At 38.2% G+C, this 17,755-nt stretch overlaps 1 protein-coding gene across 1 annotated transcript in view; it reads right to left on the bottom strand.

The window, feature by feature from the left end:
* Positions 1-17,755, bottom strand: part of RNF115 (ring finger protein 115) — a 79,345-nt gene that overhangs the window by 22,728 nt on the left and 38,862 nt on the right. Inside the window, 1 exon segment of the mRNA XM_028502515.2 lies at positions 6,823-7,031. Coding sequence (XP_028358316.1) covers positions 6,823-7,031 — 209 coding nt within the window.

A 17,755-nucleotide genomic window follows, 5' to 3' on the forward strand; every position in this document is an offset into this window, starting at 1 on the left:
ATATTTTGTTAATCTGACAAAAAGTTTCTGAGCAACAGATTTTAAAATTTGACTCCTGCCTACTTGAACCATATGGGGCCCAGAGCAAGGGCTATGTGAAAACAGTGTATACAGCCTAGCACCTGAAAAGGTCTAGGCATTTGATAAATGCTAGCTACCCTCTCCTTCTTAGACTGCAGACAGAATATAAGATTGCCAAAAGGCATTCACATTGTGTTTTTAAGCAATCAATAAAACAAAAAGAACAAATTAGGTTAACTCTTTCCATTCTTGTTTGGCAACTAGAAAAAAAAATCTTCTTGAAAGTATTTTATTTCCATTAAAGGAATGCCAGCAGAAACTGTATTTGTCCAATAGGCCAGAAATTATCAGCTAATAATTAGAGAAACACAGGCCAATTACTTTACTCTGATGCCCTCTTATTAATTTAAGGGCTGTGAACAAGTGCTGCTTGCCTAAAATGCCTAGATCCAATTAGTCTGACCAAATTGGGATTATATGAACATCAAAATGAGTAATAATTAAAATAAAATCCATGAGTCCACGCTAAAACAAGTCAACAAAGAGACAAATAAGGCAGGGAGAAGACAAAAACTTTTTTTACAGGAGACTCTATTACCTATAGAAGAAATCATAGAAATGGAAAAATTATTTTACAGCCATTACAGTATTAATTCAAGAATCATTAATGGATGTTAGTATCATTAGGTGAAAAATTACTAGGACACAAGATATTCAGTCTCCAAGTATCACTCCAGATTTAATTTATTAATTAGAAAAAAGAAATTTTTCTTTAACTGTGGAAGAAAAATTTGGCAGATATTACCTTAACCAAATGGTCAAACTTAACATTACCCATGATAGGACAAGTTGATATTTGGTGCCCTTCAGTTGTGATACACTGAGGACACAACATTTATTTGATATTCTCACCCAGCTACTTAATCTGAATGAAGAAACAATCACAGAAATCTAAATAAATGGGCATCTTAAAAGAAAAATTAGCCTTGATTCTTCATAAAAAGAAGGGAGGTCATGTGTGGGTTTTCCAGCTGACAGCGTAATTAGAACCCTAGTCAGCTAGTATTAACATATAATTCGTGCAAGCAAATAATCCTATAGATGATTCTAGCCCTCAAGCTTTATGTCTTTCTAGCTGTGGTCCTAGACATAATACAGAAGAGACAAACTATCTACCTATATCCTATTCAAATTACTGACCCAAAGAAACTGTGAGAGATAATACATTAATTACTGTTTCAAGTCACCAAGTTTTAGAGTAATTTCTTATGCAACAGATAACTACTATAGATTCTAATAAAGCAGAATCTCAATTTTTCTCAGTAGTACCTACTTCACAGGGTTGTTCAAAACATTAAATCAGCTAATGGATGCCAAGCCTGGCACAGTATGCTTCCTGAATGGTATTAGCTAATAATATAACTTCAATTTGCATAGTTAGAACTATGATGGAGGAATGTGTAAGTACTTAAGGAGAGCACAAAGAAAATGCAATTGACACAATCTTGGAGATCATGGGAGATTTTCCGAATTCAGTCAAGGACTGATTTAATTGGGTCAAGAAAACAGTGGAGGTATTTCTGCCAGAAAAAACAGATTAAGCAAAGATACAGAAGCGTGAAACAGCATGGTATATGTAGATAACTCTAAGTTTTATATTGGTAGAATAAAAGAAAAGCAGTAGCAACAGGAAACAAGGCTGCAGAGGTTGGGAGGATTCAAAAACAAGAGGGCTCTGTTTACTGCATTATGGACCCTGTAACAATGGATTTTAAGAAGCAAAGTGTTGATACAAATTGGAAAATTTAGGTAGATAATCCTGCAAAGGTAATATGGGAGTAAATTCAAGGATGAAAAAGCTCTGAAGGAGACAGAAGAGTCAGGAATCTAATGCAACAGTTCAGACAAGCAAGAAAAAATGTGGATGTAAACTAGGGAGAAAATTGGAGTTGAGAAATAGGAAATGAAAATTAAAACTTAATGACCAATTGGATGTATGCTTATGGGAGCTTGGGTGAGACAAAGATAAGGTTAATGCCTAGGCTTCTAAATTGGTACAGAGTGGTACTTCCAATTAAAATCAGAAATAAAGCAAAAAGATCAGATTTGGACTACCAGCCAAGATGGAGGCATAGGTAGACACACTGTGCCTCCTCGCACAACCAAAATCAGGACAACAACAATTTAAACGTGAGAGGCAACCACACATTGATGTTTCTCTCCCTCTCTTTCTCCCTCCCTTCCCCTCTCTCTAAAAATAAAGAAATAAAATCTTAAAAAAAAAATTGGGTAGTAACTAAAGCAGTGGTTCTAAACTCTGGCTACAATCAGAATAACCTTAGGAGCTTTTTTAAAATTATCAATGCCTGGAGACTTCCGGCAAGATGGAGGCAGAGGTGGACGCACCGTACCTCCACGCACAACCAAGATTAGAACAACAACAATTTAAAGGCAAAATAACACCCAGAACTGACAGAGAGAATTTATCTGAATGGAAGTCGGACAGCCAAGAAGTTGAAGTAGACCCGTTCATCCAGGCTGGTAAGAGGGGTGGAGAGAAGCAGCCGGGTGCAGGTCACAGTGCGCAGAGAACAGGGAGAACTGGGTGCATAAGGCAACCGGGGACGCGTAAAGCATCTGGGCGCACAAGATTGCAGCAGGTGGACCCTGAGTATGCAAGCGGCAGCTGGCAGACCCAGTGAGGCGACAATTGTGAACCAGGGTAGAGCACGCAGCCCAGGATCCCAGAGAAGGGACTGAGGTCTCAGGAGAACGGAGCTACTGTCATTGTTCCCTCCCGCCCCCGCTCCCACCTCCACATACAACCTCACAATCTAGCAACTGGGGTACCCAGCCCTGGTGAACACCGAAGCTCCGCCCCTCAATGAAACAGGAGCAACCAGACCCCCCCCCCACACACAAAAAAGAGAGAGAGAGAGAGACATATGTCTCAAACAGAAGAACAGATACCCCAGGACTCATCCTTTTGAGCGACCAAGAGATAGCCAATCTATCAGATGCACAGTTCAAAACACTGGTGATCAGGAAGCTCACAGAATTGGTTGATTTTGGGTGTAAATTAGATGAAAAAAATGCAGGTTACCATAAAAGAGATGAAGGAAGATGCACGGAGAACCAATAGTGATGGGAAAGAAACTGGGACTCAAAACAATAGAGTGGACCAGAAGGAAGAAATAAACAGTCAACCAGAACAGAATGAAGAAATAAGAATTCAAAAAAAAAAAAGAGGAGAAGCTTAGGAACCTCCAGGACACCTTTAAACGTTCCAACATCCAAATTATAGGGGTACCAGAAAGAGAAGAACAAGTGCAAGAAATCAAAAACTTATTTGAAAACATAATGAAGGAGAACTTTCCCAATCCAGTAAAGGAAAGAGACTTCCAAGAAGTCCAGGAAGCTTAGAGAGTCCCAGAGAAGTTGAACCCAAAGAGGAAGACACCAAGGCACATCATAATTACATTAGCCAAGATGAAAGATAAGGAGAGAATCTTAAACACAGCAAGAGAGAAGGAGACAGTTACCTGCAAAGGAGTTCCCATCAGATTGCTAGCTAATTTCTCAAAAGAGACCTTATAGGCAAGAAGGGGCTGGAAAGTATTCCAAGTCATGAAAGACAAGGACCTATATCCCAGATTACTCTATCCAGCAAAGCTTTCATTTAGAATGGAAGGGCAGATCAAGTGCTTCTCAGATAAGGTCAAGTTAAAGGAGTTCATCATCACCAAGCCCTTATTTTATGAAATGTTAAAGGGACTCACCTAAGAAAAGAAGATAAAGAAAAAACATGTATAGTAAAAGGACAGCAAACTCACAATTATTAAAAACCACACCTAAAGCAAAACCGAAAGAAATTAAGCAAACAGGTAGAACAGGAACAGAACCACAGAAATGGAGATCACATGGCGGGTTAACAACAGGAGAGTGGGAGGAGGAGGGGGGGGGAAGGTACAGAGAATAAGTAGCATAGATCGTAGGTTGAAAATAGATAGGGGGAGGGTAAGAACAGTATGGGAAATGTAGAAGCTAAAGAACTTGTAAGTATGACACATGGACACGGCTAAAGGGGGGGATATGGGTGGGAGAGGGTGTACAGGGTGGAGGGGAGTGAAGAGGGGAAAATGGGACAACTGTAATAGCATAATCAATAAAATATATTTAAAAAATTATCAATGCCTGCACTACACGCAAATTAATTAAATCAGAATCCTAAAGTGGGGGGAAGGAGGTATCAGTATTTTAAAATGTATCTTCAGCACTCTAGCTGGATGGCTCATTGGTTGGAGTGTCGTCCCATATACTAAAAAGTTGGGGGTTCAATACCCAGTCAAGACACATACCTAGGTTGTGGGTTCAATCCCCAGTAGGGGTATATATGGGAGGCAACCAGTCAATGTTTCTCTGCACATTAATTTCTCTCTCTCTCTCTCCCTCTCTCATCAATAAACATATACTCAGGTGAAGATTAAAAATAAAATAAATCCTCAGTAACACTAATGTATAACCAGATTTGAAAACCACAGAGCTAAAGTATATATGTGTTGGGGGGGCAGGGAGAAATATGATCAAGCGAGAAACAGTTAAGGGAGAAAAGGGAAGGAGCAGGAAGAAGAAAATGAATGATATGAAATCCCAGGAGAAATAGGTCAGAGGAATGGATCAGAAATATGGACTGACAGAGTTACTAACCCCCATCCCCAAAAAGGACACCTCATCTGAAGAGACTAGAGGGAGAAATAAATATTGGTATAGAAAAAGTTGGGCACAGAGATTTGGTAAGTTCATGCCTAAGGCACCAATTTTCATAATGAAGAATACAACTCAGCTGCTGAAATCAGCTACTGGATAGAAACTTTAGAGAGTAAAATTGTGTTACTTCAAAATATTTGGTGAGGAGAATGGAAATTAGAAAACTAATGAAAAGTACTGACCAACTAATAAAAATTAAGTACACTCTACCAGCTGAAGGGACAACAATGCACTCATTTAAATGATTTTCCTTCAGCAGTACTTAGCCACCATACTGTGATGTAGGAACAAGGAAAAGTAGACTGACAACAGAACTAATCCAAAACTGGCAGTATTTTGGGTGGTTGGGGAAAAAAAGAGGTAAAAGTTTAGAGGAACTGTAAGTTCAGGAGTTCAACAATGGTGACTACACCAGGCAGAGAAGGGAAAGTAATCTACAGGTAACATAAAGATTTTTATCTATTTATTTTTAGAGAGAGGGAGAGGGAAGGAGAAAGAGAGCAAGAAACGCTGATGTTAGAAAATGGAACTAGTTGCCTCTCATACACGCCCCAACCCGAGACCAAACCCGCAATCAAGGCATGTACCCTGACCTAGAACCAAACCAGCAACCTTTTGCTTTGCAGGATGATGCCCAACCAACTGAGCCACACCAGTCAGGGCTAATCTACAGGCAATTTGAGTGGCACAGGACACAGTGGATTTACCTCTGAGCATAGAAGTTATTAAAACAATCTAATATTTCATTGGCCTTTGTCCTAAACAATCCCATTAAATTGGATTTCCATATCCTATAATTTTCCTAAGAAGGAATGTCATAAGAAAACTAATGGACAAATAGATGTTTGTATGTGTGATAAAGCAAGTATAATAAAATATTAATAGTAAAATCTAGAAGGTGTGTGCATGGGACAAGTGTAGGCTCTAGAAAACACTGCCCAAACAGGAGTGTAAGATGACAGAAATATTCTATAATCTGGGCTGTGAAATGTGGACTGCTAGCTATCTGTGGCTACTCAGTCCCTGAAATGTGGTTAGTGTGGCTGAAGAATTTTGAGTGTTGTTAATGTAAACTGACACAAGCACATGTGGCTAATGACTGGGGTATCAGATAGTGTAGCCCTAGGTTCATGTACTCCTGAGTGCATGAATCCACCACTGATCCAGTTTACTTCATTTCACCGAGTTTTAGTTTATTCTTACATAAAAAGAGAACAGCAATAGTAACTACTAATTCATATGGATTAAAAGAGATAAGCAGGTAAAACATGAAGCACAATCCTACACATGTGGTAAAAATTTTTTTAAAAAATCCTCAGTTGAGGGTATGTTTATTGATTTGAGAGAGAGAGGAAGGGAGAGAAAGGGAGAGGAACATTGAGGGGTTACCTCTCATATGCACCCTGACCAGGGATCAAACCTGCAACCTAGTTATGTGCCCTGACTGGGAATCGAAACCACAACCTTTTTGTGTATGGATTAATGCTACAACCAACTGAGTCAACCGGCTAGGGCCATGTAGTAAATATTTTTAAAATCTGTTTATTATCCCTACTAAAGAAGACCCATGAGATGAGGGGCTACCACTAACTGGTGTTTTACTCTCCATTAGTATCCCTAGTGTCTCGTACAAATACCCTGCTATAAAAGGCTCAATAGAAATTTGTTGCATGAATGTTTTCAGCAGTCACAAGACTCTATATTTATTCCTATTAAAATTCATATTAAGTCCATTGCTCCAATCTGCTGTGTCTTTTTGAATCCTAATGTCATGCAGTATATTTGATCCCTTTTCGGTATATTCTGAAATTCTGATACACAAACCTGTATGATTCTGAGACATAAATAAAAATGTTAACCAGAGACCTATATCATTAGTTTTATCACCCTGACTTTATCATCATTCACTAACTGGTACAAGTTGGGTATAGAGACATTCAATTTAGATGTATCTTCATTCTACCTTATAAAAATTAGCTTAAGCTAATACGTCTTTCATTGAAACTACCCTTGTAACAACATTTTTGCACTCACCCTTCAATAGCTGGGGATCTATCAGGTCGAGTACTTCCTTGTGATCTGTATCTCCGAGTCATTGGCAGCCGAGGAGGTCGACTTGGTCCCCAGAAGTCAGTGTGAGTTTGGGGTCTCTCAGTGGGTCTATTATCTTGATCCAGTGGACTGCTACTTAGAAATGGTCTAAAATCTTGTATAATCATCGCATGGTCCAAATTGCGCCAGAACTAGTAAAAACCAGAAATAAACCACATTATAGTTTTAAGAACAGTAAGAGGAAAGAGGAACAAGTCTTTCAAGTTCATGAAAAGGGGGGAAAACCTTACATATTGCAAAACTTAATTTCCTTCATAGAGAAATTACAGGCCAATGGCCAAACACCTTTTTTTTTCTTTTTAATCCTCATCTGAGGACTTTTTTTTCCCCATTGCTTTTACAGAGAATGGAAGAGAGAGAAAGAGAGAGAGAGAATCATAGGCTTGCCGACTTTATGTTCGCACCCCAACTGGTGATTGAACCCACATCCTGGGTATGTGCCCTGACAAGAAATCAAAGCAGCAACATTTGGTCTACAGGACCATGTTCCAACCAACGGAGCCACACAGTCCAGGGTCTGAACCCCTTTGCAATAAAAACATGAGCCAAAGGCAATCATGGACTTCTATACTAAGCACAATCAATCCTTCGGATCAACATTATAACCCTTATTTTAATGACATTCACATTTCCACTATAAAATAGTAAGATTTAAATAAAACAGATGTATTTCCACACTTGTAAAAAAGCATCATCACCACAAAGTGGAGACAGATTTCTAAAACATACTTCTCTTATTATAGCTAATGAAATTGAAGCAGTAATCAAAAAACTCCCAACAAACAAAAGTCCTGGACCAGATGGCTTTACAGGTGAACTTTACCAGACATTCCAAGAACTAATGCCTTTCCTTCTCAGACTATTTCATAAAATTCAAGAAGAGGGAAGACTCACAAATTCATTTTACAAGGCCAGCATTATCCTAATTCCAGATAAAGACACTACAAAGAAAGAAAACTATAGACCAATATCACTGATGAACATGGATGCTAATATCCTCAACAAAGTATTGGCAAACCGAATATGGCAATGCATCAAAAAGGGCATATGTCCCTGGCTGGCGTAGCTCAGTGGATTGAGCACGGGCTGCAGACCAAAGTGTTGCAGGTTTGATTCCCAGCCAGGGTACATGCCTGGGTTGCAGGCCATAACTCCCAGCAACCATACATTGATGTTTCTCTCTCTCTTTCTCTATCTCCCTCCCTTCCCTCTCTAAGAATAAATAAATAAAATCTTGAAAAAAAAAAGGGCATATGCCATGATCAAGTGGGACTTACCCTGGGAATGCAAGGGTGGTACAATGGTACAACATTTGCAAAACAATAAATATGATTCACCACATAAACAAAATGAAAGATAAACACCACATGATTATATCAATAGATGCAGAAAAAGCTTTTGATAAAACCCAGCACCCATTTATGGTAAAAAGTCTCAGCAAAGTGGGAATAGAGGGAACAAACCTAAACGTAATAAAGGCCATATATGACAAACCCACTGCTAGCTAGCATCACACTCAACAGACAAAAACTACAGGCATTCCCCTTAAGATCGGGAACAAGACATGGATGCCTGCTTTCACTGCTCTTATTCAACGTAGTACTGGAAAGTCCTAGCCATGACAATCAAATGGGAAGAAAAAATAAAAGGCATCCAAATTGGAAAGGAAGAAGTAAACTGTCTTTATTTGCAGGGGACATAACACTGTACACAGAGATCCCCAAAGATTCCACCAAGGAACTACTAGAACTGATCAATAAATTCAACAAAGTAGCAGGATACACAATTAATACCCAGAAATCAGTTGCATTTTTATATGCCAATAATGAGCTAACAAAGGGAAATTAAGAAAGACAATCCCATTAATAATTTCTTCAAAAAGAATAAAATACCTAGGAATAAATCTAACCAAGAATATAAAAGACCTATACTTGGAAAGTTAAGAGACACTGAACAAAGAAACTGAAGATACAAATAAGTGGAAGCAAATGCCATGTTCACGGATAGAACAAATTAATGTCATTAAAATTAAAATGTCCATACTCGCCAAAGCAATCCATAGATTCAATGCAATTCCTATCAAGATTCCAATGACATATTTCACAGAACTAGAATATTTCAAAAATTTATATGGAACCACAAAAGGCCTTGCATAGCAACAGCAATGCTGAGAAAGAAGAACAAAGTTGGAGGAATCATGCTACCTAATATCCAACTGTACTACAAGGTCATAGTAACCAAAATAGCCTGGTACTGGTATAAAAACAGATACACAGATTAAAGGAAGAGAATAGAGGGCCCAGAAAAAAATCCACACCTTTATAGTCAATATTCAACAGAGGAAACAAGCAGGTACAATGGGCTAAAGATACTTTATTCAATAAATTGTTAGTAAAATTGGACAGATATGTTCAGAAAAATGAAACTTGACCACCTTCTTACACCACATACAAGAATAAATTCAAAATGGATCAAAAACTTAAATGTTAGACCCAAAACCATAAAAATCCTAGAAGAAAACATAGGCAGAAAAATCTCAGACATTACTCATAGCAATTTTTTACTAGATACATCTCTCTAGACAAGGGAAAAAAATGGAAAAATAAATAAATGGGACTTCATCAAACTACAAAGTTTTTGCACAGCAAAGGAAATCATCAACAAAATACAAGGACAAGCCACAGAATGGGAGACCATATCTGCTGATACAGCTGATAAGGGGTTCATATCCAAAATTTATAAAGTACTTATAATACTCAACACCAGGAAAACAAACAACCCAATTAAAAAATGGGCAAAGGATCTGAATAGACACTTGTACAAAGAGGACATACAGATGGCCAAGACATATGAAAAGATGCTCAGTGTCACAAATCATCAGAGAAAAGCAAATTAAAACCAAATTGAGACTTCCAGCAAAGATGGAGCCATAGGTAGACACACTGTGCCTCCTTGAACAACCAAGAGGAGGACAACAACAAATTAAAAACAAAACAAAACAGAGCTGACAGAAAATCGAATTGTACGGAAGTCCAACAACCAAGGAGTTAAAGAAGAAACATTCATCCAGACCCGTAGGAGGAGCAAGACGGGCAGTCGGGCACAAAGGACCCCTGGAAAAGCGGCAGCTGGCAGACAGGGAGAGGCAGCGGCTGGTGAAGCAAGTGGTCCCACATTTGTGTGCAGATAAACCAAGAGGAACAACTGGGAAGCAAAACAGACCGCATGATCCAGGGTTCCAGTGCAGAGAAATAAACCCTCAGAACCCCTGACTGTAAAAATCTGTGGGGGTTGTTGTGGCAGAAGAAACTCCCAGCCTCACAGGAGAGTTTGTTGCAGAGACCCACGGGGTCCTACAATGTATACAAACTCACCCACCCAGGAATCAGCACCAGAAGGGCCCAATTTGCTTGTGGGTAGCAGAGGCAGTGACTGAAAACCAGCAGAGCACTGAACAAGCAGCACTGATCCCTCTCGGACCCTTCTTCCACATACAGCATCACAAGGAGCCAACGTGGGTTGCCCCACCCTGGTGAATACTTAAGGCTCTGCCTCTTACTATGTAACAGGTGTGCTGATACAAGAAAAAAAAATGGCCCAAATGAAAGAAGAGATCACAGCTCCAGAAAAAATACAACTAAGTGATGAAGAGATAGCCAGCCTATGCAGAGTTCAAAACACTGGTAATCAGGATGCTCACATAAATAGTTGCATATGGTCATGAAATAGAGGAAAAAGTGAAGGCTATGAAAAGTGAAATAAAGAAAAATGTACAGGGAACCAATGGTGAATGGAAGGACCTGGGACTCAAATCAATGCTTTGGACCAGAAGGAAGAAATAAACAGTCAACCAGAACAGAATGAAGAAAAAGGTATTCAAAAAAAAAAAAAAAGAGAGGCTTAGGAGCCTCCAAGGCAACTTTAAACATTCCCACATCCAAATCATAGGGGTGCCAGAAGGGGAAGAGGAAGAGCAAGAAATCAAAAACTTATTTGAAAACATAATGAAGAAGAACTCCCCCAATCTGGCAAAGGAAAGAGACTTCCAGGAAGTCTAGGAAGCTCAGAGAGTCCCAAAGAAGTTGGATCCAAGCAGGAACATACCAAGGCACATCATAATTACCCAAAATTAAAGAGAAAGAGAGAATCTTAAAAGCAGCAAGAGATAAGGAGACAGTTACCTACAAAAGAGTCCCATTAGACTATTAGCTGGTTTCTCCAAAGAAACCTTGCAGGCAAGAAGGGGCTGGAAAGAAGTATTCCAAGTCATGAAAGGCAAAAACCTATATCCAAGATTACTCTATCCAGCAAAGCTTTCATTTAGAATGGAAGGGCAGATCAAGTGCTTCTCAGATAAGGTCAAGTTAAAGGAGTTCATCATCACCAAGCCCTTATTTTATGAAATGTTAAAGGGACTTATTAAGAAAAAGAAGATCAAAACTGTGAACTGTAAAATGACAACAAACTCACAACTATCAGCAACCAAACCTAAAATAAAAACAAAAACAAACTAAGCAAACAACTAGAACAGGAACAGAATCACCGAAATGGAGATCACATGGAGGGTTGGCAGTGGGGGCAAGGGGAGAAAAGGGGAAAAGGTACAGTGAATAAGTAGCATAAATGGTAGGTACAAAATAGACAAAAAATACTGGTTAAGAACAGTATAGGAAATGTAAAAGCCAAAGCACTTATATGTATGTCCTATGGACATGAACTAAAGGTGGGAAAATACAGGCGGGAGAGGTTGTGCAGGGCGGAGGGGAATAAAGGGAGGAAAATGGGACAACTATAGGAGCATAATTAATAAAATATATGTAAAAATATATAAATAAAATCACAATGAGATACCATCTCACACCTGTCAGCATGGCTATCAACAATAAATCCACAAACACAAGTGCTGGTGAGGATGTGGAGAAAAGGGAACCCTTCTACACTGTTGGGAATGCAGACTGGGGCAGCCACTGTGGAGAGCAGTATGGAGATTCCTCAAAAATTTAAAAATGGATCTGTGTTTTGATTCAGCAATTTCACTTCTGGGAATATATCGGAAGGAACCCAAAACACTAATTCGAAAGAACACAAGCAGTCCTATGTTTATTATAGCATCATATACAATCACCAAGATATGAAAGCAGCCTATGTGTCCATCAATAGATGAGTGGATAAAACAACTACGGGACATTTAAACAGTGGAATTGTATTTGGCCATAAAAAAGAAAATTTTACCCTTTCAACAAGACCTGGAGGATATTATGCTAAGTGAATTAAGCCCGAGAAAGACAAATACCATATGATTTCACTCATATATAGAATCTAACAAAGAAACTAAAGTAACAAGCAAAACAGAGACAGACTCATAGTTGAAGAACAGATAACAGCTAGTGGGGGCTGGGGGATTAGGGGGTGTAGAAATTGAGCAAAAAGTAAAAAGGACTCATGGTCATGGACAACAGTGTGGTGATTGCTTGGGCGACAGGGTTATAAGGGTACTAAATGATAATGGAAAAAATATAATAAAGATTAAAAATAATAAAAACATACTAACAAGTGCAAAAAGATTTTTTTAAATACTTCTCTTAATTTAGAAGCTCCACCAGAAAGGATTAGTGTCAAAACTGTGTCAAAGCAGTGCAGGAATGTCTGATAAGACCATTCCACTGTACATATTTTTATCACTAAAAGGGTGGTGTTGATGGTGGGGAGGAATAGGGGGACAACAGGCTTGTGTGACTGTTGGGTTTGGCTGAAGAATCACTAAACAAAGAGTGAATGGAAGAACACAAAGCACTTCTGAAATAATTTAAATTGCAAATATCTACACACGAGATATTTCAAGAGTTCCATAGAACACTGCTTATTTTACTCCATCTAGCCAAGTATATAATCCTAGTCATATTTTGGTCTTTTTGTTTTAAATGAAAACAAAAGATTAATGTACAGATAACATGTATACCAAACTGCTTAGCACATGACTTTTCATGTCTTAAATTGTTCACAGCCCTCCAACTCCAGACTGATCCTTTCTTCTGAGATCCATACTAGCAATAGCCTCCTATAATAACACTCATAGAAAGTGCTAGCAGTCTAGTTGCACATTATGCTGAGGTCATTCCAGAACCCAGTCTAGTTTCAATCCAGTAACTTGCCAAATCAGTTCTCAAAATTAAAGGTCTGTTTATGAATAATGTTGATTTTTGCTAAATTTCTTCCAGTTTACAATCTGCTTGTTTTCAAAATGTTTCCTCCCCTTTACATTAAAAAATACAATATATAATATAAAGTGCACTATATTCTCTATTCACTCAGATGTAACCAATCCTTACCCCTAATCCCACTCCCCAATTGAGTTTAATTTGGTGTGTAGAATTCCAGATCTTTAAATACATGTATATACACCCACTAGGTTTTGTAATATACATACATATACACACACATTCATTCACTCAACCAACGAATACTGTTTGAGCATGTACTATGTCCCCAATCACTTTTTGGGAACTGTAACATATAATGTTAAAAAAGAATGATAAGAAAAAACAAAACCCTCTGCCCTAATGGATTTCATTTTCAGCTTAACAATAACCCACAACCTTCCGACCAACTTGGATTTCATTTTCAAGCAGGAACAGACACACACACTCCTACCTTCCAAAAAAAAAAAAAAAAGAAAGAAAAAAAAAGAAAACTGTATATGTTAGATGCGGATAAATGCTATGGAGGGAAAAAGGTCTGTATTGACTCAGAACACACACTTTCATTCTCTTCAACAGTAAAATAGAGCAGGTGTTTTACATTTTATATACTCTTTAACAGTATTTGGTACATGTAAAAATAACATAAATGAGGCATTAAGAAAATAAAACATGCCCTGGTTGGGCAGCTCAGTTGGCTAGAGCACAGGTAGCAAACACAAGGCCCGAGGGCCAAATCCGGCCCTCCACCTTTGTTTTATCTGACCTTGTTTCTACCCAGTGGCAGAGTCCAGCTCTCACTTAACTGTTAAGGAGTAGTTACATTTAAAAAGTCCTAAAATTACATTCAGCCCTTTGCAGGCAACCACAAGGTTGATGTGGCCCCCAGTGAAAATGAGTCTGACACCCCTGGGTTAGAGTGTCATCCCCATTAGCCAAGGTTGCAGGTTCAATCCCCAGTCACGGCATATACAAGACTCAACCAATGAAAGCTTAAATAAGTGGAACAACAACTGATGTTTCTCTCTCTCTCTTAAAAAAATCAATAAATTAAAAAATAATAAAACACAAATGGCAGATAGGTAAATGTAGTATTTGATCCCTCCCACAGCAAAAATATAGCTAAACTACAGAACAACAACCACCAGAACTGCCTAAACTCAGAACTGCCTAAAATCTAGCTGGACCAAAGTCTTACAACTAAGTATATAAAGAAACCACACAGAGACTGGTAGGAGGGGCAGAGATTTCACATATGTGAAATCTAAAAAACAAAAAATGAATAAGCAGAACAGAAACACACCCACAGATAAAATTCTGAGTTGCCAGATAGGAGGGGGAGTTAGGGGGATGGGTGAAAAAGACAAAGGGATTAAGAAATACAAATTGGTATTTACAGTTTAATGAGGATGTAAAGTACAGCACAGGGAATATAGTAAAAAATATAACTGTGTATGGTGTCAGAAGGGTATTAGGTTTTTGGGGTGATCACTTTGTAAGTTACATAAACGTCTAAATATTGTAATGGAAAAAAAAAAGGTATTAAAAAGAAAACATATATCCTTGTAACCATCTTTAGTTCACATGACCAAAGTCACTGAAACTTGTGTCCCTCTCTCCCCTAACCTTCAGAGTAATCGCTGTACTCAACTGTTTATGATTTCCTTGCTTTTCTTTTTTGTTTTACTACAGATGTATATATCCCTAAATAAAATGTGCCTTGTAAATTATGAACGTGGCTTATGAAAGTATACTTGATATTTGGCACCACCGCTGGCACACTCATTTTCACACACACTTTTAAATCTTTTCTACTCTCAATAAAAATGTGGACGGTTTCTGTTTTTTTGTTATTACTCACAGCCAATGAAAACATTCTTACGTATGTTTTCTGCTGCAAAGATAGAAGAGTTTCTGCCAGTGGTTTGCACAACTTATATGGTCCATACATCTTCATCTTTACTAGATAATGCCAAAATTATTTTCTAAAATGAGTGTACTAATTTATACATCCATGAAGAGGACTGTACCAAATCCTGGAGCACTTGATATCATAGGACTTCTTTTGTTTTTAAAGTTTTTACCAGTCTGCTGAAGGTAAAACGTTTTCTCATTACGAGGCCTTTGTTCTTTTCTTTACAGTTTATAAAAACCCATAGGAGAGTTTATTAAAAATGCATATTCTTTGGTCTTACTCCAAAAAGTAAATTGAACTGGTCGGCAGGGAGCCTAAAAGACTCCCTCCAGCATTCCATGTATGGAAGGTTTATTAGTAATAAACTCTCTCTGCTACTGTTGATCTAGGAATGTTTTAATTTTTCCTTTGCTCTTGAATGATAGTTTTGCCAAGTACAGAATTCCTGGTTGGCAGTATTTTTTCTCTCAGTATTTCAAAAATGTCATTCCACTGCTTTCTATCCTGCCAATACTACCTCAACCTTGAGTTCTTAGGACAAACACAATTTTGCTTATGATGTATTAGTGAATTCCACTTCTGGTGTTTTGGGTGAATTTCTGTATTTACATTCACAAATGAATTGGCTTATAATTTTCCTTTTGTGTACTATCCTCATCTGCTTTAGGTATCAGGTTATACTTAGCCCGATATAATGTACTGGCAAGTGGCCCTGGCTACTGTGGCTCAGTGGACTGAGCACCAGCCTGTGAACCCAAAGGCTGATGGTTCGATCCTCAGTCAGGGCACATGCCTGGGTTGCAGGCCCTGTATCCAGTTGAGGGTGTGTGAGAGGCAACTAATCAATGTATCTCTCACACACATCCTTCTTTTCCTCCTTCTCTCTCTCCCTCCCTTCCCTTCTATCTAAAAATAAATTAAAACTTTTGAAAAAATTAAAAAAAAAAAAAAGCTAAAATAAGATGATGAAATGACAGATACTTCATAAAAAAATGCCTTAATGTTGTTATAATACCTTTTAGTATATATCAATGCCTCAGGATGAAACCTGAAGAAAATGCATGGAGAAAGGGAGCTCTTAGAATTGTGAAACTCTAGGTGTTTTTAATACCTTTTTTATTGCCATTTTAATGCTACATAAGTACCAAAATAAATTTTATTTAAATAAATATAAATCAGACTGCTCAGAGTGCCCTGCACTTCTATGCATGCTGAGTGTTCTTTTTCTAGAAAGTCATCTATCTACCTATTTTATATTCTGCTAATCTAAAGCAGCAGCCACAAAGACTCCTGCACTGAAGTGACCTGTTAAGCTGAGACTGTCAGATACGTCAGAAACTTTCAAATAACCAGTGAAACCCTCAGCTAGCCATGAGCTCAAATCCTCAGGTTAACAGAGACCTCGGCAGAACAATGTCCTCTCTCTACAAAATGCTAGCAACATTTATTTTTAAAGATTTTATTTATTTTTAGACAGAGAGGAATGGAGGGAGAAAGAAAGGGAGAGAAACATCAATGTGTGGTTGCCTCTCATGCGCCCCACACCAGTGAACCTGGCCCACAACCCAGGCATGTGCCCTGACTAGAAATTGAACCAGCAATCCCTTGGTTCACAGGCCAACACTCAATCCACTGTCCCACATCAGCTGCTAGCAACATTTTTTATATTCATTCTCCACTGACCCTCACATTTACTGGCAACCAGCCTCCTCCCACCTTCACTACATCCTCACTCAGTCTCTTTCCACCTCAAATACACTTATAAAGGAAAATCAATACTGACTGTGTTAGAAATTTTGCTTAAACTAAGACTTTCCTAATATATCTAGTATTTTAGGAATTCAGCTACTACTAAACCCTAATTATAGAAAATAACCTTTTCAAGCAGCTCTGGCTGAAAAACAGAGCAAAACTGAATATAAGCCCTTTGTTGGAATTACCGAATAAAATGCAGAAAAAACATCTTTGGTTTCTATATATAATTTTCTAAGTCTCTGCCTCCCCTCCCCGCCCCAGGGACCTAAGTATAAAACCTCACAGCCTATAAATATTATCTTTTTCTCACCTTTTTGCTCATCGGAATTCCACCTAACCCTTCAGGTGTCCAGCACTTTAAGAACCTTTGTTTTACCTTTCCCATAGAGTTTTACCTTCTACGTAAAGTCTTAACAATGACTAAAATTTATAAAGCATTCTATATAGCAGACACATTGGCTTACACACTTGGCATGTATCAACTCAACCCTCACAACAATCCTATGAGGTATTATTTTTCCCAATTTACAGATGAGGAAACAGATACACCAAGATCTGAAGTGATTTTGCCCATGTTACATAAGCAGTAAATATGTGATAAACCCAATATTTGAACTCAGGCAATTTGATTCCAGGCATATCACTAAGTTATTTGTCCTAAAGACCTTCTAAAGACTACAGCTCACATAATCTAATCTCTCCCTACTGTGCTAGTTACACAGACACCACCATAATTTTATTATATTCTTTACACTCTTGTTTTCTTATTGGCTTCATATGTGTTTGCACTTCTTCCCCAAATAAATTACAAATTCCTTGTAGGCAAGGCAGCCATGATATTTGCTTCTTGCCCCTACTTTTAGCAGAATGCTGTTAAAGCACTGAATACAGACTACCATATTTTGCCATGTATAATGTGCTCCTGTGTATAGTACGCACCAACATTTTAGTGCTGCTCATATAATAAGATGCACCCTTACTATTACCC

The sequence above is a fragment of the Phyllostomus discolor genome, chromosome 14, assembly GCF_004126475.2.
Source record: "Phyllostomus discolor isolate MPI-MPIP mPhyDis1 chromosome 14, mPhyDis1.pri.v3, whole genome shotgun sequence".
NCBI lineage: Eukaryota > Metazoa > Chordata > Mammalia > Chiroptera > Phyllostomidae > Phyllostomus > Phyllostomus discolor.